Source organism: Myxine glutinosa, chromosome 7 (assembly GCF_964187855.1).
Source record: "Myxine glutinosa chromosome 7, kmMyxGlut1.1, whole genome shotgun sequence".
Taxonomy (NCBI): Eukaryota; Metazoa; Chordata; class Myxini; order Myxiniformes; family Myxinidae; genus Myxine; species Myxine glutinosa.
The window spans coordinates 164,785,250-164,810,967 of NC_136267.1; the positions used below are offsets into that span (position 1 = coordinate 164,785,250).

At 38.9% G+C, this 25,718-nt stretch overlaps 1 protein-coding gene across 1 annotated transcript in view; it reads left to right on the plus strand.

Annotated features, from left to right (window-relative positions):
• LOC137431809 (uncharacterized) overlaps window positions 1-25,718 on the plus strand; it is a 228,562-nt gene that overhangs the window by 135,211 nt on the left and 67,633 nt on the right. Inside the window, exons 18-32 of the mRNA XM_068123527.2 lie at window positions 1,471-1,569; window positions 2,276-2,320; window positions 10,073-10,171; window positions 10,320-10,373; window positions 15,414-15,521; window positions 15,687-15,740; window positions 16,456-16,554; window positions 16,958-17,011; window positions 17,266-17,364; window positions 18,367-18,420; window positions 18,578-18,631; window positions 19,072-19,125; window positions 19,400-19,453; window positions 19,790-19,834; window positions 19,967-20,065. Coding sequence (XP_067979628.2) covers window positions 1,471-1,569; window positions 2,276-2,320; window positions 10,073-10,171; window positions 10,320-10,373; window positions 15,414-15,521; window positions 15,687-15,740; window positions 16,456-16,554; window positions 16,958-17,011; window positions 17,266-17,364; window positions 18,367-18,420; window positions 18,578-18,631; window positions 19,072-19,125; window positions 19,400-19,453; window positions 19,790-19,834; window positions 19,967-20,065 — 1,071 coding nt within the window. The remainder of the gene's footprint in view (window positions 1-1,470; window positions 1,570-2,275; window positions 2,321-10,072; window positions 10,172-10,319; window positions 10,374-15,413; window positions 15,522-15,686; window positions 15,741-16,455; window positions 16,555-16,957; window positions 17,012-17,265; window positions 17,365-18,366; window positions 18,421-18,577; window positions 18,632-19,071; window positions 19,126-19,399; window positions 19,454-19,789; window positions 19,835-19,966; window positions 20,066-25,718) is intronic.

Genomic DNA, 25,718 nt, shown 5'->3' on the forward strand with positions numbered 1-25,718 from the left:
TAGAGGGTTCTCAAGGGTATTTCTAAGGGGTTCTATAAAGGGAATGTGTAATAAGAACGAATTGATTCGATTTTTCGTTATGATCAGAATCCTGATCTGGATACGAGAAATTTTTGAATTATAGAAGTGATTTTTCACCATTGAGATGGGGCCAAAAACGATATGTAGCATGATATTTCAGAAAGTTGTGGATGAGTTATGACGAAACTTGGTGGATGAGTTGTTTTTTTTTGTTTTTGTTTTTTTTTGTTTTTTTTTGTATACAAGATCGAGGCTCGTGAAAGAGCGAACATTAATCACACAGAAAGACAAACCGACACATAAAACATATAACATCGGGAGCGGTAGACAAGATGGGGAGAGAGGGGAAGGACACAAACACAACATTTGAGAGCAGGGACCGAGAGACATGGAGACATGGAGAGACCTGAGAGAGGGCGAGGGCTTTGGGGGGGGGGGGGCATGGGAAGGGGGCGGTGGGAGAGGTATAAAACATATGGACACTGCCAGGACTTCCAGGAAAGAAGTTGGAATTTCAAACAAGGTGGATCTGGGGTGAATTAGCGGGGGTAGAAAAGATCAAGGTTTTGGATGGGGGAAGATAAGAGATGGTGGTGAACAGCTGTTTTAAAGACCTGGAGGGAGGAGTGGGATTGAAGGGAGTGAGGGAGTTTGTTTCAGAGGCGGGAGAAAAGAGGAATGAAAGAGTGAAGGTGAGCAGAGAGCCGAGATTTCGGCAGTTTAACCATCAGAGGGTTGCTGGCAGATCTTGTGTGACCTGTAGGAATATTTGGGGGACAGAGCACAGAGAGAGCTGGGGGTGCAAGGCCGGAGAGGAAACGAGTTAGGTGACATTAGGTGACGGTTAGGTTAGGTGGTTAGGTGACGAGAACACGCCAATTGATTTTGCTTTAGGTCCAGATACAGATCCGGCCTATCAGTGGAATACAAAACGTAAACTGTTCAGCCTGGTGGAGGTATGTGCTCTACCAAGTGCTGTTCTAGTCCTTTTTGCAAACATCTTGATGAACTGTTTTTGGGCTTGGTAGCAATTTCATTTGAAGGGGCTTTTTCTGAATTCTCAGAGTATTCTGCATGGTTATTTTTCTGCACTAAATCACATTTTAGGTCGGGTAATGAGCCACTACATTTAGGAAATCATTTTTCTAATGAATGAAGGTAACCAGAGGCGTGCACTTTATAACTGTGGGCAGTTTTGGCCAGGTACCAAGTTATCCCACTTTGATACTACCCTGCTTTGATACAACCCCACTTTGAGGCAACCCCACTTCGATCGGATATGTGACCCATGATTGCCTCTTCATGGAATCCTAATACGTGTTGGATGACTAGTCCAAATGCTGATATATATATATATACACACACACCTTCATGCAGGAAAGAAATGCCTTGGACTTGGCACATAATATTTTATTGAGTGTAATTATTGTCTGTCTCCTTTGATAATAGGGATTTCTTGGACCACCTGGTGAACGTGGAATATCTGGTGCTTCTGGATCCATGGGTGAGATGGGTGTCCCTGGCTCTCCTGGTCCTACTGGACCAATTGTAAGTCCCAGTACATAACATTTTTGTGATTCATTCCACAGAGACATTTATTTAATTGTCTGAAAAGTGTATTGTAATGAAATAATGACTGCCATATTCTTATAGTGATTAAGAAAACTTTGCACATTTGTTTCATATTTTTCATCCATAAAATGGAGATATTTTGACATTTTTATTTTTGAAGAGTTAGTTTAAAAAAACAAGTGACAGTTGTGTCATAAAAATGGGGTTAGCCTTGAGGAATAGAAAATGGGAAATGATTTCGCATGGGAAGTTGCAACGTAAGACAAGAGGTCTTCATTTTGAAAGCTGAAGCGAGATTTGCCCAAAATTAGTCAGGAAGTAGCTAGTTGGGGAAGGATGAGTATTTTGTTGTTGCAATTTATTTTCCTCATGATTATGTATTGATTTTACTTTATTGTAGTTGGATCATACCCTAATGGATAAACCATCAATGGGCAGGATGTTGGCTTGTGACACCAATGGCAAATCATAAACATGTTGCATGTATCCGATTGTATCTGATCACATATCTGATCATACACATGGAATACCACTTTCTTTGGGCCAGAAAACATGTACATTCCAGAATAAGAAGCTGCACTGAATTAGTGAGATTGTTACAGCTGTAGTACATAATTGACGATTGTATTTTGGAACAAGCAATGATTTTCCAACTCATATTTCTGACTGTGCCTTCCATCAGGGTCATTCTGGTGCAGATGGCAAAGCTGGCATTCAAGGACCAATGGTAGGTAAATGTGCCACATACATGTAGGGATTTCTAAAATACTCTCAGAATCTTCCTTTGCTCATTCTTTATTTCGACCACAAAGTGTCCTTCGTTCGCTAGACTTGTATATGTTTTCCCTTCTTTTACAAAAGAGGTTTTAAAAAGGGAATCCTTTTCTTGAGGGACAAATGCCAATAAAATATGAGATATACGCAACAGGTGCAAATGTTTGTGGAACTTAGAACCAGAGACATACAGACCAGTATAATAAAACACAATCATGTAATTGTTTGAATGTTTTAAATTACAATATTCAGTCAACGTTTTGTATTCATTTTGGATGCTTATGAAAACAAAACTGTTGTGGTTTTCAATGGAGGTTGTTGTAATTTTACTGTGCTTGGTCTTAAGCTGAAAATGTTTTATTTGGGGAAGTACAATCAACTTTTATTAACTGTTCTAACAGGATGTCATGAAATTTATAAGTGCAAGGAAATAGCATAATCATGCCGGTATTTTTTTTAATTGGAGCTATCTATTTATTACGTATGTGGGCACGGATTGTGGTAGCGGGAGAGGGGAGAGGGCCACAGCATACATGATCGGCATATAAGAGGCAAGTGGTTGAGGGGGTTGCATTATGTACAAATGATTTGTAGTGATGTAATTTACTTTCATTTTTTTTCATTGTTTTAAAGTATTCATTTCGATTTAATTTTGATTCTGGTGCTGCACTAATAAGCTATCAGATTTCACTTTAGCCCAAATCCATTACCTGAGCATGAATTCACTTATCACCGATGCACTAATTCCATTCTTACCATTAACTTGATCTAACTTAATATCCACATCTCCTTTAAATAAACTTTCACATTTCATGCATCAACAATAGTCATGCATCTTTATCCTCATTTCCCTTCCCTCATGATCCATCAACACCATGACCCCCCCCCCCCCCCCTCCACCCCCTCACAGTTTGATTTTGTTGTAAGCGTTTTAGTGAGTGAGGTTTGGGGGGTCATGGGTGAAGCCCGCACATATTAGTGAGGTATGCATGTTTAATTTAGTATGTTTAGCAATTTCCCATGTAGATTGATTGTTTCCATTTAGTGCAGGGATTCCAGCTTCAAATCCTACATTTGTTGTTGACATATCCTTTGCTTTCTAATAAACTTATTCATGTAAAATTCATGCTTGTAATTCATGTAAAAGTACAGTGATTTCGCCCAATGTCCTTGCCTTAGACAGTAATATTTTGTTGTATGTAACCTGCCATGACAAAATGAGTCAGAAGTCACGTAGAACGATTTTAGAGAAGTCTGCATTTTCCGAGACTACAGAACATAATCTTTAAAATGATAGCATCTGCAGTTCTCAACTTATGAGCAAATGTGTTGGGAGTCATCAGAAATATAAAATGGAGAAACTGACTATTAACGACAATGTAAGCACTCACTTCAACAACGGGCATCTGTAATGTAGATATTCCGATAAAATATTGTACAATTACAAAAGGTAGTTTTCTCCAAGTTTCTGCCTAATATAATTGTAAAATATTGCGCTAATTACAGCATAATTAACATTTCTTACGTATTTATTGGAATAAGTTCTATGCAATTTACAGTATGTCATGTTAAATGACTCTTACACTTTGATATTTTAATCACTGCAGGTGGAATCAATGGGGGCCAGGTTTGTCTGTTGTGTAATCATGAATTTATCTTAACTAACTAATATGCACAATTGATTTACTTTTGATGCGTATCATTTCATGAACAATTTTACATTTCACTCAATTTAATCTCAAAAATTATTATTTTTATATCTATGATCTTGAAATTCACAGAAAATTTAAAAATGTGTAAAACCATCATTGCAGCCTTCCTCGCAGCTATCCTTGGACCACCCTGATGTGTTAGTATTGCTGGTATGATCATAACTATCATTATTAACACAAGGAAAATTAGGCATTTTGTCATTCTCATTCCCATCACTGCTCTTTTTATTTTTTATTTTAAAATTTTTTGTATACAAGATCGAGGCTTGTGAAAGAGCTAACATCAATCACAAAAAAGACAAACGGACACACAAAACATACAATAAAGGGAGCGGGAGACAAGATGAGGAGAGAGAAGGAAGCACACAAGTACAACAGCAGAGAACAGGGACATCGGGAGATCTGTGGGAGGGAGAGGGCTTGGGGGAAGGAGACATGGGAAGGCGGGGGGGCGGGGGGGAGGGTGGGAGTGCGAAAGATATAAAACACATGGACACTGCTAGAACTTCCAGGAGAGAAAGAAGTCGGGATTTCAAAAAAAAAAAGTGGATCTGGGGTGAATTAACGGGGGTAGAAGAGATCAAGGTTTTGGATGGGGGAAGACAAGAGATGGTGGTGAACAGTTGTTTTAAAGACCTGGAGGGGGAGTGGGATTGAAGAGAGTGAGGGAGTTTGTTCCTGAGGCGGGAGTAAAGATAGATGGTGGGGTATCAGCAAATTAGTTGGCAATCAGCCGATTGGATTCCTCCACCATGGATCAGAATTCCAGATTACAACTTCTGACTTCATTCTGAGCATCAGAGTGTTTTCGACATCATAACATATATGTCCTTATGTCTGCTCGATAACACAGCACCCATTGCAGTAAAGTTAGGCAGCCGTCATGGAGAAAATTTGTAAGTCCTTTTTTTTCTTAAGGAAAACCCTAAAGAATGCTCAATCAAATTGGTTTGTTATGGACCTGCTTTTCATTTCGGATTACAATATCAAAGCAAATTCTCAAACAATGGGGCAATAATGTTCTGCACCACTTAACCTGCACTATTGCTTATATGTATAGTGCTTTTAATGTATGTCTAAAATCATCTCCAAGCACTTTGCATAAATAAAAAATAATAAAAGTTAAAACGACAAAGCATCTCAAAATGCAAACCCTGTCTGCATCTGCTTTGTACTCAAACTAAACTTGATGAAAACAACAGATAAAACTTGATGAAAACAACAGATAAAACTTGATGAAAACAACAGCTAAAACTTGATGAAAACAACAGCTAAAACTTGATGAAAACAACAGCTAAAACTTGCTGAAAACAACAGGTAAAACTTGCTGAAAACAACAGCTAAAACTTGATGAAAACAACAGCTAAAACTTGATGAAAACAACAGATAAAACTTGATGAAAACAACAGCTAAAACTTGATGAAAACAACAGATAAAACTTGATGAAAACAACAGCTAAAACTTGATGAAAACAACAGCTAAAACTTGATGAAAACAACAGCTAAAACTTGATGAAAACAACAGCTAAAACTTGATGAAAACAACAGCTAAAACTTGATGAAAACAACAGCTAAAACTTGATGAAAACAACAGCTAAAACTTGATGAAAACAACAGCTAAAACTTGATGAAAACAACAGCTAAAACTTGATGAAAACAACAGCTAAAACTTGATGAAAACAACAGCTAAAACTTGATGAAAACAACAGCTAAAACTTGATGAAAACAACAGCTAAAACTTGATGAAAACAACAGCTAAAACTTGATGAAAACAACAGCTAAAACTTGATGAAAACAACAGCTAAAACTTGATGAAAACAACAGCTAAAACTTGATGAAAACAACAGCTAAAACTTGATGAAAACAACAGCTAAAACTTGATGAAAACAACAGCTAAAACTTTTAATGAAAACAACAGCTGAAACTTTTAATGAAAACAACAGCTAAAGCTTTTAATGAAAACAACAGCTAAAGCTTTTAATGAAAACAACAGCTAAAGCTTTTAATGAAAACAACAGCTAAAGCTTTTAATGAAAACAACAGCTGAAACTTTTAATGAAAACAACAGCTAAAGCTTTTAATGAAAACAACAGCTAAAACTTGACAACAGCTAAGAAAGAAATAATTGTAAAAATTATTAATCAGTGCTCTCCATTATTCTCATAATAAAGATGACATAATTAATAATCATAAACATAATTTGATGACAAAAGCTCAAATGGTAACGAAAGAAACACTGAATTGATTATAAAATCCGGCCATCTCGCACTATGCAGCAGACAGGCTAATAATGCTCAAATGGCTTCACTGTGACACATTTTGACCCAATTGTAAATTCATCTTCTCCATATTCTCAGAATAAACATTTGTTTTAAAATTTGGATGAAACCATAGTTCATGAAGCTGTGCAAATTTAAAAATTGATGAAGTTGTACTGTTGGGGAGCATGTCTGAAGAATGCTGAATCACTAAAAAAAATACTTAAGGAACTACCAAAATCATCATAAGATCGTTGAGAAACTGCCAATATCCTTTGAGGAATTGAAGCCTAAGATACCTGTGTCAGACAATAGTGTTCTGGCAGGAGTGAAAGGTGAGATTGGGTTTTAAAAAATGCAAGTGGGCAACAATTATTTTTTGGCTTTGAGGGTTACCATCACCAGTGATGATTTAATTATCCAAATGCCATTGTATTTGGAGACGGGGAGATGATTTGAGGACCGGATTAAACTTTCGATCTTGAACTATAAGCTGAGCTGCCATATACTCGTACTATCTGTGCAACCTGTCATGGTTTGAGTGAAGAAGCAGATCCTATAAAAACAGTTTTATAAAAACCAATGCCTCAGTCAAAGAATGTAGCAAAGTGTTGAGTCCATGGTGACACCTAAATTTGAAACCATTTCAGCAGATTAAAGTGATTTCCCAAAATTTCACTTTGTGCTTTTTTAAAGCTTTTTAAGAACAGATATGGGGACAAGGACCAGCATGCCATTCTTAGCGGCATCAAAGTTTACTTTCAAGATGGCAGGCAGTTTCAATGCTTTGTAACCTTTTTGAAACCATCAGACCGAGAAGGTGTTCAACAAGTATGCTGGTGAATGTATTGAAGAAGCCGATTGTCATTTGCACATTCTAGAATTCTGCGAATGAAAGATAAAAGAGAAGTAGATCTGTAATTTTGTAGATCATATACATTTTAGGTTTCTTCAGAATGAGAATTGTCGTGGTTTTTTTTTAACAGCAACGGAACATTTGCTAGTGCAATGGAGTAATTGATTATTACCGCCGCCACCGAAGGTGGATGCAGGTTATGTTTTCACCCCTGTCTGTCTGTGAACAACAAGATATCTCAAAAAGTTTGGACCGATTCAGACGAAATTTGGCAGAGAGGTAGTGTATGTGACAAGGACGAAATGATTAGACTTTGGTGAAGATCCGGATTCGGATCCGGCTGGTACAATTTTTAAAGTGATTCTCCACCATTGGGAGATCGGGCCAAAAACGGCATATGGCAGGATATCTCAAAAAGTTGTGGACGGATTCGGACGGAACTTGGTGGAGAGGTTGGGTGTCTGACTATGAAGAATCGATTCAATTTTGGTGAAGATCTGAATATGGATTCAGATACGAGAATTATTTAATTTTTAAGTTATTATTTACCATTGAGAGATCGGGCGAAAAGCGATATATAACATGATATTTTAAAAAGGGTATGAATGAGTTATAACTAAGGGGAAGAGAACGATGACCTCATTTGTGGGGGAAAGGGGGAAGAGAATGATGACTTCATTTCTATAATCAAGCTTAAATTAACATTTTCCTCAAAACTTTAAAAACTTCTCTGTTCCTTTTGCTGAAGAAATAAACAAAAAAAATTATTAGAAAACACTTTGACTTCTGTCAGATAAGAGCTCTTACTCTGAGAATTTACCACTTGCATCGATGGTATCATCAGTTTGTGACTCACTCGTAGCTGGTTAGCAAAAAGGTAAAGTTAAAACATCTGAAAATAGTTGCTTCACATTCACAAGAGATAAAAAAGTAAAGTTGATCCATATTTTAACATTTTCAAAAGAAATTTTGTGAAACAAGTATGTTGCACGCTCAAAGGAATGTTTATTATTTTTTATTTTAGATAATGTCGGCTGAAACGATAAAACCTCCATCAGAAGCTTTGATACATTATCTAAAGTAAAATTGTATAATTTTTGTTTAACCACCTCCCTCCAACCTCCTTTTCCGCGTGTTTGCCATTGCCGTCCATGCACATCGCTAGCGATGCTTCCATTGCTCACCATGTTTAAATTCCATATTCTTTGTTGGTTTTTCTATTGCGTCTAACATTATGTAATTCATCAAAAGTAGACCGACAATGACATCGTCTAAACTTGTTGTCCTGCATGTGACGTATGTGCAAGGACTTTAGTGAGCCTTACAACACTCTATATAAACATATTCCTCCTTTTTCATATAACCCAAACAGCTTTTTTCTTCCTCTACCATCTTTCACATTCTTCGTTCTATCATCGTATGTTATCCTTTTCCTCTTTCACCAATTTTGTTTTTATTATTTTACACATCCTCCATCCTCCTTCCCTTGACTATGTAAAAGTTACTTTACACTTACCTTTGATTTTGGGTTTCCCATCTTGAGAAAAGAAGAATAATTTGTGGTTGTGGAGAGGTACAATCTACATCACAGCTAAATCAGCTTAGGTACTCTTTTTAACAAGTTGATTTTTTTTTTTAATCATTTTATCTACATCATGTTTGTTTCAGAGATATATAGCTTCTACTGTTTCCATCATATATATTTTTGAATCATTTTTACAAACAGAAAAGCAATCAATGGGAATAATTTTTTTTTGCAAGTAATCAAACAAGTAATCAGGCTTTTTATATCAGCATTGGATGAAAACTTTTCAGTGCTTTTTATTTCCTCTCAAACCAAGAGTTTAAAATTGTTTTCTACTTACATTACCGTTTACTGATATTAAGGTTACTCGTTATGGTGCCACATTCCATTTGGATTTATTTTAACATGGCACACTACGTAGTCCAATTATGTAATTTGATTGTTGAGGGGAGTGTCATAATTCAGCAATATTTGCACTAGGTGCCTATCTTTTGTGCAGTTTGCAGAAAAGCAATAAAGCATTTGGCAAAATCAAACTTTTAAAAAAGTACTTTCCTATTTATAGGGACGTGGGGGGCAGGGAGGAGGGAATGAAGGGAGTGGGAAGGGAAGGGAGTTCAAATTTGCATGAACATTTTACATATCTTGAAGTGATCAGAATATACATACATTTACAATTATTGAGTTTTAAATAGAGTAACAAGTGCATTGTTAAGTTAAGCTATTGTAATATGGCGAGTGGTAGTGCAAGTGCATTAATTCCTAGCCGTTGTGGTCCGGTATGTTCTTTGAAGTTCAACAGTAGTGATATGTTCTTTGGTTGGAACTGGAGCAATTGGTATACTTACCATTCTGGGATTGTGTTGGTTTTGAACACCTGGTAAAGTTGTGCCAAGAAGCGGTTATTTCATTTTAGTCGTTAAACTTCTATTTCACTGCAAAATACACATATTGCACACACTATATGAGTCATTTCTCCATCTTTCACTTTTACTTTCAAGTTGATTCCAAATGTAAAATAATCAGTGTATGTTTGGGTCTATGCAATAGGGTTTACATGACTAATGAAGGAGGGCTGGTACCAACAAGGTGTGGCCTGGCATTAATTTTAATGTCTTTATGCACATGTGGCATGGCATAACACTAAAAAAGAGAGTTATGGCCAAACACCATGAAACAGTTTTGCTGGAATATGGGTACTGTGTATTGTGGTTTGTATCCTGCCAACTTTTCAAAATAAATCATCAAATGCAAGAAGCCACATCACCACATCTTTATTTTTATATAATACAGCAGATATTAATTGTTATTTTCAATTAACAATGATATTCAATACCTCTTTATTCTTTACTCAGGGTGACCATGGGATTGGAGGAGCTCCTGGTTTTTCTGGGCCAATGGGCCTTCTTGGACTTCCTGGACCATTTGGCCCATCTGGACCCAAAGGCCCTTCTGTAAGTTACTTCCTCATGCCCCTTTGTTTTGGTTTTTTCCCATAAAAAATGTTTTTGTTGAATATCTTAATAGGACCGATAATTTACAATGAATTACCATTCACTAAAATTATATTTGCATTGATGCATTTTTTGTGTGATTCATCAGGGAGATCCAGGCCTAGACGGCCATAAGGGAGAGAATGGCCTTTACGGAGAACGGGTAAGTGTTTGTCATAATTGTAGTGTTTGATCACATCAAAGCAATTTATTATTAATTTCCATTTTCATATCAATTTTAATTAAAATTTCAATATTAATTGATATGTTTCAACTTAAACTCCACTAACCCGTTACCAAAATTAACTGCATAAACTTCCCTCATCGTGTCTGATGTGCATTCCTTTAAAATGTCTTTGAAAAAGCCACTTTCAAATCCTCAAATTCAAATTTTGAAAGTTTGTGAAAGAGCTTATTCAGTACATACAAATTGATAAGTTAAATGAACATTAACTAACATTTTTACTAAACCTTGTCTTGTTTGAGCAAAAAAAATGTGGAAGAAAATCAAGAAAGATCCAAAAAAAGTTTATACTTTACTTGACGTTTTAAACAATAATAGAAATGAAGAATTCCCACATTATAACTAAGGGCTTGTTGAGATTTTTCTCTCATATTACAATAACTGAATATTTTTTTCTTCTAAACACTGAAACAAATAATTTCTATCAACAACTTTAGATTGGTTTCTACAATATAGTTTGACCCTAAATTTTGTACTCTCTTACCAAATCCCATGAGACACACATGACCTTTAATGACAATTATTGTTATGTAGTCATATGATATATTGCAGGGCCTCCCTTTACTATAACATCTGCTTGCAGTTTTTAATATAGTAGATGCAGAATTATTTGCCAATCCTTGCATGGTAACCAGCTCTGTCCTCCTGATTGGGCCTCCATGAGGTTCTGGAGGAAACACCATTCTTTTTCATTTTTTTCCCCCCCATTTTTTATTTATTTATTTAACATTTATTTCATTTATTTATTATCATTAAATTATAATTATAATTATTAATTATTATTAATTATTATAATTTTTATTATAATTTATTTATTTCATTATTTTGATTTTATTGATCATTTATCATTTATTTCTTTTATTTTCATTTTTTTTTCATTCTTTTTTCATTTTTTTTTCATTCTTTTTTATTTTCAAACATTTTTCAATTCATTCATTCATTCTCATTCATCAGGAGCAGCAGAAATGTACATCATGGCAATCAATAAACACATGCCCCAGCATATAACCTCGCTCCTCCATTGCAATATGATGAGGATACCAATGATGCAATAGCGAATGCAGGAAGACATGCTAGAAAAAACAAGCAATTTACAAACTTGTAAATGAAGAATAAACCCAAATGAACCCATAAAATAGGACTATCCTCCAACAAAAGCAGGATGCCATCAAAAGAAAACAGGGATCACAACCAATAAGTCAGAGAAAAGCTTTTCCAGTACAGCTCCATATCAAGAATGATGGTGGGCAATCAAAGAATTCTTAGGAATTGGAGACTAAAATAACATGCATCCCATAATATAATTTGTGACTAAGCTGAGTTGTTTTCAACCATTTCCAGCAAAAAGTATTGAGCCAACCATCCACCTTGACCCAAACCAGAATTTCCCACTATCATGGACACCATGACACAGCCGAATTGATTTACACCATATAGGAGCAACAAGTGGCTGACTTCAGTGGACCCAACAATGGCTCTGATAACATACCAGGAATAGTGCTTAATTCTTATTTATTCTTCAGATTGGGTTGCTTCTCTGACTAAGCTGTTTCAGAAGAACCACAACACTGCCATCAACTCAACCATGTAGAAAACTGCCCACGACTGGCAATGTCCCATATATAAGAAACAACAGAATAAGTGGAGGCGTGTGTGGCTGTTCACTCAAGATCTCACAACCCAGCCATATGTGTAAAACTTCTCGAGAATACAAAAAACGACGCAAATTATACCAAGTAAACTGTCACTTAATCAGCCTCCTCACACTCGTCAGCGGAGTAATGGAGGATTCCATCATGCAGTCATGCCATCCACAAACACCTGAAAACAAATAATCTGCTCATTGTCGCTCGGTTTGAGTTTCTTCATAATCAATTTGGACCAGATATCATCACAACCCCGAATCAAAACACAGCCATAATCACAGCCCTTTTATTTAGCACAAAGAAGGAGCAATTTCTCCCTGCACCAATAATTTGACATATTGGCCTTGCCTGGGAAGAGGAAAGTAATATTCACACCTAAGAAGTCTCAGAAAATGATTATTTGGCAGAGGCTGAGTGAAGCGAGGCCGAGGCTGTTTATTCCTGATACGTGAAACACCCTGCAACTTAAAGGGAATAGACCTTTTGGAACGCTGGCCGCATTTTCCATCCATTCATCGTGTAACTTTGTTTTTTTTAAATCTCCATGGGTAGGTGCTCTCATGTTGAAAGTTTTTTGTCAATTGCTCAAGTGCTTGCGGAGAAAGTAAACTAAAAAACGAATAAAGGTGAAAAAGTGAGGGCAGAAGAAAAGAAAAACTGAGGCCCTTGGCCGACGTTCCACAACATGGTCAAGGATGGTTGTGTACTCTTATTACTAGTATATTCAACAAAAAAGATCCAAAACCAAAGAATGCTGGATGTCACTGGCAATTTGAATGCCACCGGCATCACAGAATCTGACAATGCCAACATGCTGGGCATCACCTTTGATCAAAATGCCAATGGAGGCAGCCACATCGACACCAGCACTACAGCAGCAGGGGCAATGGCTTGTCACTCTGTAACAGGTGACTCGCTTCCTGGTGCCTTAAGTCCTTTCTACCATCTACAAAAAAGAAGCTCAGTTCAGTAGTTCAGTAAGCTTGCCTGGATATAAGAATAAAAAAATAGCACATCGGAAGCTATACGGAACCAGGACAGAGCTGTCCAATGAAATTGCTCATCATCAGCTCAAACCAACAACCATGCCCAGTTCTAATGGCGATTTGTGGTTGAAGTGTGTATTATCAACATCATTCACTCCAATAACTCACTCTTTCTGCTCTAAAAAAATCCACCATGCAATCATTAATTTGTTTAAGCCTATGATGTTCTTCAACGTACCTTTTCATTTCACACCTTAGTTTAGCCCTAACTGAACTGGATGATTTTGAGCTTTCCCCGACTGATCTTGGCCGTTGATGGTCTGATGAACTTGAAAGTTTGCACATACACAGATCATCACGTACTGAGCATGACAGCAAAATTGTTTTTTTCATAATATGTTAATTTGTCTAATTATTGCCTAATTCTATAATTAAATTAGCTATGTCGGAAAATTACGTACCCAGACCAGGAATCGAACACAGGTCCTCTGGAAAACCGTACTTGTCACTCTGCCATCTGAGCTATCTGGGTGACCATGACTGAGCATGCAATTTTCCCACACATATAAATGAAATGATTTAATCCTGTTCATTAATCTAATTGCTTCACTATGCCCCCAGTGGTGTTCATAATATAGGACACGGATTTGTCCCCCTCCCCCACCCCCCCTCTCCCATTTTTTTTTTTTTTTTTTTTTTTGTATACAGCATCAAGGCTTGTGTATGAGCGAACACATTGAACATGAAAACATGCACAGACACATAAAACATGCCATGAAGGGAGCGGGAGACAAGAGGGGGAGAGAGGGAAGCACACAAGCACAACAACAGAAAAGAACAGGGACGTCGGTAGATCTGTGGAAGGGTGAGGGCTGGGGGAGGAGGGGAGGGTACATGGTACAAAGCAAATGAACACTATTAGGAATTTCAGGAAAGAAGTTGGGGGTTTAAAGAGGCGGATTTGGGGTGTTTTAACGGGGTTAGAAAAGATCAAGGTTTTTGATGGGGGAAGATAAGAGATGGTGGTGAACAGCTGTTTTGAAGACCTGGAGGGAGAAGAGGGATTGAAGAGAGTGAGGGAGTTTGTTCCAGAGGCGGGAGAAAAGAGGAATGAAGGAGTGAAGGTGAGCAGAGAGTCTTGATTTTGGCAGTTTCACCAGAAGAGAGTTGCCAGCAGATCTTGTGTGTCCTGCAGGAATATTTGGGGGACAGAGCACAGACAGAGCAGGGGGAGCAAGGCCTTTGAGGAGTGGGTAAAGACAGAAAGACCACCAACCTGCCGGCGGTGAGAGAGAGAAAGGCCCTCAAAATCAGCTTCATTGTGGGAGATTCCAATGATTCTGAATGCTTTGGTTTCAACAGCGTGAAGCCAAGCGAGGTATGAGGCAGGACACCGGCCCAGAGGGGAGAGCAGTATTCCATTGAGCTGCGGATGAAAGCTTTGTATGTGGTGAGGAGCTCAGGTGTGCCAAGAAACGACTTCGCGTGACGGAGATGCCCAGTCGGCGACTGGCTTTGGAGGCCAGCTTGGAAATGTGGTTTTCCCAGGAAAGATCATGTCAGAAAATGAGACCTAAAAGCTTGAGTGACAGAACTTCTTCAAGAAAATTGTTCAGAAAGTAGATGGGGGGGTTGTCCAGACGGTCTTTTTGGAGAGACAACGTGAGAGTGTGAGATTTGAAGACATTGAAGGAATAGCCAATTTATTATATTATTTATAATATTATTGAATAGCCAAAAGGAAGAGACAAAGAAACATTGAAGGAAGACCCTCTCGTGTTCAGTCAGCGAGTGCCCCGGAAGCATTGATGGAAAGAGAGTGGCAATCATATGTGTGGGAAAATTGCATGCTCAGTCAGGGTCGCCCAGATAGCTCAGATGGCAGAGCACTGGTACAGTTTTCCAGAGGACCTGGGCTCGATTCCTGGACTGGGCATGTAATTTTCCCACACATATCAATTAAATTATTTAATCCTGTTCATTCATCGAATTATTCTATAATTATTCAGTATATCTTAGACAACATGCTAAAACACTCAGAAGAAATTACAGGCCAATTAATTCACACCATTCACACCCAGTGCTTGTAACCCTTATTCACATGTGTTCGTTGCATATAAACTATGGAAAAATTGCAGTTTTTTTTAGGACCTGTGACACCTACTAATTGTCCTGTAACACCGGAACGGTAAATCCAATTTGGATGTATGTGATATCTAAATGTGCGCAAGACCCTCGAGAAAAACGCAATGAGAGGAGAATTTGAAATCTCCAGCGGTTGTGAAAAAAGTTGAGAGATACTGTAACTTTGCCATATCTGGGTGCAGGGACATGTTGGTCGACCTGGCATTCGTGGCCTTTCAGGAGAGGAAGGAAAGGGAGGAGAAACTGGTGAGATTGGAAAAGATGGTCCAGCTGGCTCTGCTGGAGCTCGGGTAAGCAGTCATTGGCTACATGTTAATGGAATAGTTTGTGTACGATGATTCGATGATTCTCCATTTTCTCCATGAAATTCATTTTCTAGTTTGGTTCCGATAAACTACATGCAAGAGAATGAATGCCATTTTGATGTTTCATCTCCCTATCCCTGTGTATTTCAGGGTGAAACTGGTACTGCTGGATTGCCTGGAAATGCTGGCCGCGCTGGTGCAATGGTATGCCTCCTTATCATCACAGAGCAATATCATCAATAATTGCGTCAATTCATATCCATCTACTTGCTTTTATAAACTTTAAAGCAGGTCTTTAAAACTCCAGGTCTTTAAAACAGCTGTTCATCACCATCTCTTATCTTGCCCCATCCAAAACCTTGATCTCTTCTACCCCCGTTAATTCACCCCAGATCCACTTTTTTTTTTTAATCCCGACTTCTTTCTTTACTGGAAGTTCTAGCAGTGTCCATGTGTTTTATACTTCTCCCACCCCCCCACCCCCATTCCCACGCCTCCTCCCCCCAAGCCCTCTCCCTCCCACGGATCTTCTGTTGTCCCTGTTCTCTGCTGTTGTACTTGTGTGCTTCCCTCTTTCTCCCCATCTTGTCTCCCGCTCCTTTTATTGTATGTTTTGTGTGTCCGTTTGTCCTTCTTTGTGATTGATGTTAGCTCTTTCGCGAACCTCGATCTTGTATACAAAAAAAAACAAAAAAAAAACGACTCGGCCTGAAAGAATTCAAATAAATACAATGATATTTTTGTGCATGGGGTGGGATGTGAGGGGGGCACACCTATACCTGTGTTTTGTAAAAACACGAATGTGGTTGAAAATGTATGTGATGATGACAATCGCAATAACAATGATGACAGGAAGGAAGAGTGAAAGTGTTATTAGAAGAAAATGAGGGTTGTTTCCTTCCTGATTCTGATTTGACAGGGAATGTTTGGTTCCCGAGGCATGCCTGGTCCATCTGGTGTGCGAGGTCTTCCTGGGGAGCTCGGAATCCCAGGAGAATCTGGATTCCTTGGACCTAGGGTGAGCAATACCTGTCATGGTTTGCAATATAATAAGTAATGCCCATCATGGTTTATTTTACTGCAAATGGTATCTTAAATGGATCGGCTTATTGTCATTATTATCGTTTCCATTTTGGGAAATAGAAAGGAATATTTCAAGAAATCAATCTCGTATTCTAAAGTGTGAAATGTAAAAAAAAAAAAAAAAAATTATAAGCATGTATTATTACATTACAAATGAAAATTTGTAATGTGTCCTCTAAATAATGTCTGAACACACGGGCACACATTCATTTTTTTTCCATTGTGAACAAACCTTTCTACATTCTTTCTTTCAGCAATCTTGTGGATTCATAACTGGCCAAGTACATATCTAGGTGTGTTCTATTTATTTCTCCCTATTCCACACATGTATTCTGCAGGGTCACATGGGCAGTCCTGGAAAATCAGGCCTACAAGGGAAAATGGGACCAGAGGTAGGTTATTATCGAACCCGCATTCCTTTTTTGCTGATATCATAACCGTTTTCCAATAAATATCGTTTAAAAAAATATTTGCTGTGATGCCATAATTCACGTTCCGTTTCATTGTAAATATTCTGACTGTAGCTGTACAGTACGCACAATGAAAACAATAATCATTGATTTTGATTTATCATTTATTTCCCCAGCCTGTGAGTGCTGCATAATATAAAGGTTTTGCTGATATGTGTTGTCCTGATGTCGTGCAGGGTTCCGCTGGAATTGAGGGTCGTGTCGGTGCAGCCGGTTCACGGGGTGAACGGGGAACGCGTGGTCCAACCGGATTTCCTGGTCCCAGTGGTCTTCCTGTAAGTGCAATTTTTTAAATGTAATTACCTCCGCCACCAAAGGTGGATGGATGTTATGTTTTCACCCCTGTATGTCTGTTTGTCCGTTTGTGAACAAGATATCTCAAACAGTTGTGGACGGATTCGGAGTAAATTTGGCACAGATGTAGTGTATCTGGCAAGGACGAAATGATTAGATTTTGGTGAAGATCCGGATTCCGATCCGGCTACTAGAGTTTTTAAGTGATTCTCTTCACCATTGGGAGATAGGGCCAAAATCTATACATAGCAGGATATCTCAAAAAGTTGTCGACGGATTTAGACGAAACTTGATGGACAGGTTGGGTGTGTAACAAGGACTAGTCGATTCGATTTTGGTGAAGATCTGATTATGGATTCGGATATGAGAATTATTTAATTTTGTTATGTGATTCTTCAACATTGAGTGATAGGGCTTAAACCAACATATAGCAGGATATCTCAAAAATTTATGGACGGATTTGGATAGAACTTGGTGGACAGGTTGTGTGTGTGACAAGGAAGAATCTATTCCATTTTGGTGACGATCCGGATACGGATCCGGCTAGTAGAATTTTTAAAGTGATTCTTCACCATTGGGAGACAGGGCCAAAAACGATACATAGCAGGATATTTCAAAAAGTTGTGGACGGAAGATTTTGATTAAATGTGATTCTGTATTGTGATTTTCTGGTCTACTCCAGGATACAAAACGTAAACTGTTCACCTGGCAGAGGTATGCCCTCTACTGAGTGCCGTTCTAGTTTTCCATGTGGTACGGGGATTTGGTCATGGCTTTTTATTTAAACAAATCGGACGCTCCTATGATTTAAAAAGAAAAGTCACTGTTATATACAAAATGGAACTGTTCCAGTTATCAGGACATATTTATTATTATTATATTAACATTATATATTATTATATTCATAGTATTCATATTTTATATTTTGATAATTAGAACATTCTTGGTCACACCACCGACCCATCATGCTTTGCTTCTGACAGGGTAATCTGGGGCTTCCTGGCCTCTCTGGATCAACTGGAAACCGTGGGGAGATGGTAAGGTTTACACATATACGTCGGTTTCACCACATCGTTTTGAAAGAGACAAACTTTTTGAAATTATTGTCCAGAAATTTACATTTTCGATTTCGGTTGACATGTTGCTGGGATCACTTGCAATGGGGGATTTACCTTAGGGTTGATTTATTTCCAGGGTGAGCCTGGAAAGAATGGAGAGAATGGAGCAAGAGGAGAGAATGGAATACAGGTAAGCACTGTATGTATGTATAAGTATACTATGTATAAGTACACTGTATGTATACTGTATGTATAAGCACTGTATATAAAAGGTATACATGGCCTGTGTGACTCCAATATTGGATCTCACAGAATCTTCTTTCTAGAAAATGACATTTACAGACAGCGATACCTTCCAATAACCTGCCATGTCATACACAGCTTTTTAAAGTCTGCAAAGCAAGAACATTGCATTACCATATATGCATATCGAGAGTACAGTGATGTTCTTGTGATTGTAATAAAGTACTTTGTGATGAGTACAAATAACTTTTGTTTTTAAAATTTGGATTCAAATGGGAAATTGTTGTTAAAATCAATATTGTGGACAACTAGGCCAACTAGGCCCAAAATGTTGGATGTGAAAATCAAACCACAACAATCAAATCCATACTCGCTTCCTTTCCACAGGGTGCTGTGGGTGATCGTGGAGAGTCGGGTGTTTCTGGAGCTGCTGGACCTCAGGCAAGCCAATGGAAAAAAGTTTTGAAAAATAACAGTCTTGGTCATATAATATGATGAAAAATATTTCAGTTTGAGTGAAATTTAATAAAACCAAAAAAACCACAATAACATCAACACATTTCTTCAACTAAACAAATTCCTCAATCACATTTTGCTTCCTTTAGGCATTCACTCTGTGTAGGTATCAGTGCAGGCCTTGTTTTTGCTTTGATTAATCTTATTGCTCGCTGTCGACTGACCAAGGCCAATTTCACCCTATCTCTGTGGATTACAGGGCGTTTCTGGCTCTGGAGGAGGTCCAGGTCAATCCGGAAGGCCTGGTGCTCTAGTAAGTTAAACAGTTGTTGTCGTTTGTTCCTCATGGCAAGTTGCTTAATGATCGAATGTAATAATTTTCTTTGATTGTTGACCTGACCATTCACCTTTAGGAGTTGAACCTGTTTCCAGATCGTCTTGCCTTTCATTATTTCCATAACTGAGACTAATTGCAACTTCATTGTATTTGATAATGACTTGATTAGATCAAAACATCTTAGGCGGATCCTATAAAATTTATACTGTGCTTCCATAATGAGTCATAGTGTAGGAGTTTTTCATTGCTTGCAGCAGTTTAAACTTTTCAACTGTTTCCTCACTGAAAACACTTTTCTGCTCTTGATTTCAGGGTGCACCTGGAAACGCAGGTACACCAGGTACTCCTGGTGACAAGGTGAGGATATGTGGCAGGAAAAAACAAATCAGCTCTTCTTCAAATATTCCATTCTCAATGTTTTTAAACATCAACTGTAAGATTAAATTAAGTTAAACTACCATGTGTCTATCTTCACACTCATATCATTAGGGAGAGGCTGGAACACCTGGAGAAATAGGCAGCTCCGGCTTGTCTGGTATAATTGGGCCACGTGGGCAGTCTGGTACCTCTGGGACTTCAGGAGCTAAGGTAAGCATTATTCGTCGTAAAACTTCTCCAAATGGAAGTCTCACGATGTTACTTTGTTGTGTCTGTTTGTTTATTTGATTGTCCACGCAATAACTATATTATCCCACCTTGTGGGGTCGACCGGCGGTAGCATTCGTATGCAGGTGAAATGTAAATTTTTGCATTCGAAATTGATACACAATTTATTAAATACTAGCAGGAGTACCCGGCATTGCTGGGGGAGGGGAGGGTGGCTTTGACAGGCCCCTCCGTTTTGAGGGAGAGGGAGAGGGGGAAGGGAAGGAGGAAAAATTTACCCGTGCAAAGAGTGCTTTAAACTCAGTGTTGCCCAGGTAAAAAAGGAAATTGTAATAACCTCTGCCACCATCACCAGGTGGCGCTACATGGTACACATTTACATAGAAAATTTACGCCCCTCTCCCGGTCCCCCACATGCCCACATGAGGCCACGGCCACATAGCCTATGTCCCCCCCCCCCCCCCACACACACACACACAAAGTTGTATTTGTATTTGTACCCCGAGTAAAGTATATAAGTGTTTATACCTGGAGTACCCGGCGTTGCTCAAGCGAAAAAGAAACATTAACATATTTGAAATGAGGGAAAATATCATGGAAAATCAATAACATCCAAATCAGAATCCAAATGTCAAATCCTCATTTTACCTTTTCGTTGAATATATGCTGGTGAATGAATTAAGTTCATCACGTTTCTGAATTAAGTATGATGACGCTCAGGAAGAAGAAGAAGCCTTACCACCAACTTCGACCGTTTCCGGAATTGTTTGATTATTTGTGTTCAAATGCCTGGTAATTGTTTTGTATTTATTTATGCGAATGTGTACTGGTGTATAACTGTCACTAATCAAAAAGGCTTCGGTACTATAGAGAGATTTTTAAAAATAAAAAAACGAACTTTATTGTTATTATTAATATTATTTTTTTTTTTGCCTTAAACACTCCCAAGCACTCATTGATGAACCTCTGAAAGTTAGACGAAGATTCGTTTAGCCATCTCTGAGGAAAATGGCGACACAGACAGACAGACAGACCAACGATTCTCTTATATAGTGGATTGAGCACTGCTCATTAAAAATGACTTCATCAATAAAGCACAATAACCCAAGTTGTATGTGTGCGGAATCTCAAAAGTAAATCTCAGGAATGCGAAGTCATACAAAGGAAGAAGAAATGTACACATCTTCACAAAGGCATTTTAATATTGACGTATATTGAGTACCACTGACATTTGTCAATTACATGATGAACTAGAACTGCACTCAGTGGAGCGCACACTTCCGCCAGGCTGAACAGGTTGCGTTTTGTATCCCACTGATAGGCCGGATCTGCATCCAGACCTAACCAAGACCTAATCGGCTTGTTCTTGTAACCTACCCAACTCGTCCACCAAGTTTTGTTCGAATCCGTCCATAACTTTTTTAAAGATCATGCTATATATACTGTTTTAGGCCCTATCTCTCGAATGGCGAAGAATCGCTTTAAAAATTCTCATATCTGGATGCTGATCTTCACCAAAATCTAACCAATTCTTCCTTGTCACACTCCCTCTCTGTCCACCACTTTGATCCAAATCCATCCATAACCTTTTGCGATATCTGACTCACAGACCAACAGACAGAAAAAAAAAAACATGTGTGAAAACATAACCCCCATCCACCTTCAGTGCTGGAGGTAATTACAACAGCTTAAAAATGAACAATCTGCACCAGGGTTTCAGCCATCTCAATATAGCTCCATAATGTAAATCATATTAACTTTAAATTTGACACAAATCTTCAAAGTAAAGTCCAAAATAACCAAAGAAGTGAAATACCAAATGATTGTATGATAAGCTGAAATTGTGCACTGACCTTTATTGTGAAGAGTCCAAATGAACTAATTGGTGATTTCTCACAGCACCTCATAAGTTAAATCAACAAAGTAATACTCTAAATCGATGCTTGTCATGTCAAAATTACAATGTTGTATTAAGTTTGTGCATCTTGTCTTCATCTTGTCTTCCATATTGTCTCCCGCCCCCTTTATTGTATGTTTTGTGGGTCCGTTTTGTCTTTTTGTGATTTATGTTAGCTCTTACACGAGCCTCGATCTTGTATACAAAAAAAGAAGAAGAAAAAAAGGTGAAGTTAGACACAAACATATTGTCGTATCCAAGCTGTCCGTTAACAGACTACTGGATGGGTGGGCCGAACACCTTTTAACTCCCTTGGACTGCGTCGAACAATGTTGGCTTCGCGCATGCGTGGGAATGCAATGAGAGAAACGAGGCTCTTATTTGATCTTAACAGGGTTTATTTCCTGACAAAAAAAGTAGGGGAAGATTGACTCGATGACGAGTACGACGGCAGAATGGGCAGGGGAGAAAATGGGGAAACACGGAATGCGACAGGATGAAAAACAGGGTTTTTGACCCCCTCAAATAGGTATTTTCTCTCTTCTCCGAAACCACACACACAGTTTGATGAAACTTGACCAGAAGCTTCATATCCGATGCCCAACGAAGGTGTATTGACTGCATCAAAGTCTGCGCTGAGTAAGGGGAACTACGGGGGTGTTTTTGACCCTCCCCAAAATAGGTATTTGCTCTCTTCTCCGAAACTACACACACGATTTTGATGAAACTTGATCACAACCTTCATCACACATGATGTACCAAAGTTTGTTCACGGTATTAAAAATATCAGGGTCTGAGTGGGTTTGTGGGGGGTTTGAGTGGCTGTTACTCATGATCAGATTGAGTTTCAGGACCCACAGTCCTATGTATTATTATCACCACCATCTTACGAGATTCGCTTTCATATGGGCCAGCAATTTCGTTGACATTAAAAAAAACTTTTGCCCACAAATAAAGAGGGTGAATCTTCTCCTTGCTTCATTTATTTGGATGAGATGAACGACAATGGCAACATCTACAAATATTTTCCAATTTGCAACATCTCGTGATCCTACCTCCACCAGTGAAGGTGGACAGAAGTTATGGTTTCCCTCCTGTCTGTCTTTCTGTCTGTTTGTCGCTGTCTGTCTGTCTGTCTTTGTTTGTTTGTCTGTGAACATGTTATCTCAAAAAGTTATGGATGGATTCGGACGAAACCTGGTGGAATGGTTGGGTATGTGACAAGGACGAATCGATTTGAATTTTGTGAAGATCCAAATCCAGATCCAGATACGAAGTGATTCTTCATCACTGAGTGATAGGGCCAAAAACGTTATATAGCATGATATTTCAAGAAGTTGTGGATGGATTATGACAACATTTGGCGGATTTGTTGGATTTGCAATAGCATGTTGGATTTGAAACATGAGTCAAACATGAGTTGGATTTGTGAAAACGAATAAGCAATTAGATTTTGGTTCAGGTCAGGATCCAGATCCAGCATATCGGTGGGATACAAACCATAAACTGTTCAGCCGGGCTCTACCTATTGTATGTGCTCTAACGAGTGCCATTCTAGTTGCTTCTATTTCGCTCATAACAGTGATTGATTGATCTTTATCACTCCATCTATCTTCCTTTTCTTCAGCCTTCCTCTTGATCTTCTATTATTTACTCTGCCATCCATCATATCTTCCTGAAAGTTTGGATAATTAAGGGGAAATAGCATCACACAAGGAGAAAAGCCTGTCAAAATGATGGGTGGAAAAACGTAAACACAACACAGATTACCATACACACAAAGTTATTGATTACATGTGATTAATAATTATTTGCAATAAGGGAATGGAAAACGGGAATGGGTCAAAACTGGATTATAAACATGAACGGGTCAAAATGTTAGGCGGAATTTCTTTGATGTGCTTCAGACATTGAAATGAAATGCACAAATATTTTATTTATTTATCTCGGGAGCATTCGAGGCTGTGCTTATACACCACATAAGCACAGCCTCGAATGCTCCCGAGATAAATAAATAAAATAACGCGGGCAGTGTATATGCACAGAATGCTGGCTTGATTGCTCGAAGCCTCGTTAAAAGCAACTCGGGTTATGTAATGAAGCCAAAACATGCTATTGCTTATTGTCATGTATAATGCATCGTGCTTATATGGCTTGGATAGATTCCAATTCCAGAGGGCCATGAAGGAATTATCCTATAGGCCGGAAGGCTTGAAACCTGGGGCCTACACAAACGGTGTGCCTCAGAACGCCTTTGTCTGTGATGGGCTGAAACCTATCGGCATTTGTTTGTGCTTTTAACAGTCGCTTTTGGTCTTTTTTGCACTGAAGAGAAAAGTTATAGGGAAGGCATGGCCGTTGTGAATATAATGTCTTTAGTATGAATTGGCCAGGGTTTGAATCACTGACCACTGACAACCACTGAACCACTGAAATGTGAGGGTTTGAACTCCTGTCTCAGAGCGGACGTTCTCACCATTATGTATAAAAAGAAAAAATTATATATATAATATATATATAATATATATATATCGTTATCAATCAAGGACCCATGGAAATTCCATGTAATGTAGAATGTAACTTCGACACCAACTATCTCTCCCACTCTCCACCCCCACCCTCTGCCCCCATCTCCTTTCTTCACCCCTCCTCATCCCACTCTCCTCCTTTTCCCCTTCTTTCCTTGCTTTCTCTCTCCCTCTCTCTTTCCCTATATTTTTTCTACCCTTCCACCCCACCCTCTCCCCACTCTCCTACCCTCCCTCCCTCTACCCATTCCACTCTCCTTTTCCTCCCCCACCCCCCCCTCTCTCTCTCTCCCTCTCTCTCCCCTTCCACCACACCATATCCCCACTCTCTTATCCACTCCCCTTCCCCTCCCCCCTCTCTTCCTTCCCCCTTTTCCTCCCTCTCTCCCCCTCCACCCCACTCTTTCCTCCATCCCCCCACTCTTTCTCTGCCACCACCCCCAGTCTCGTCCCCCTCTTTTTTTTCTCCCACTCTCTCTCCTCCATCATCCTCAATGTCTCCCCCCTCTACCTCCCGCACTCTCCTCCTCTCCCTCTCTCTCCTCTACCCCCCTCTACCCCCTGTCCCCTCACTCTCCCCTCTCCCCTCCTCATTATGCCCCCCCCCCTCCTCTCTCCTCTTCCCACTCCCACCCTTTATCCCCTTTCCTATCCTATCCCCTCCACCACCCCCTCTCTCCTCCTTCTCTGGAATTATTTACTCTGTAAGGAGTTTGATTTTGCCATCACACACACTTTCTACAATTTTCCCCAAAAATGTCTCTTCACCTGGTAGCACCAACACTTCAAATCATGATGGCAGCTTCTCAACGACGTTCTCAAAAGATGTCATTTTCATGACTAGTGTAGTCCAAGAGCCATGAGTAGTGCTGTCTGCTCCACTGATCACTACATATGTACTTGGTTCTAGCTCCTCCATGAGCCTCAACACTGTATACCAAAAAACCTACATTTGTGCACTCCTAAACATAAATCTGCACCAAAGACACCCTGGAATATAAATGCCTCAAATTTGCAATCAACTGATGTGAGGTCTTCAGTAAACAGTATCATCAGCAGGACCAGTGGAAGTGCAAATCGTTGCTCTGCTTTCCAGGAAGCTGTGTATGATGCATCATTTGCCACATTTTGCTACCTGATGAGATGGCACACTGACTGGCTCGATGAGAATGACGAGCACATTCAAAACTTTTCTGCTAGTTTCACTTGG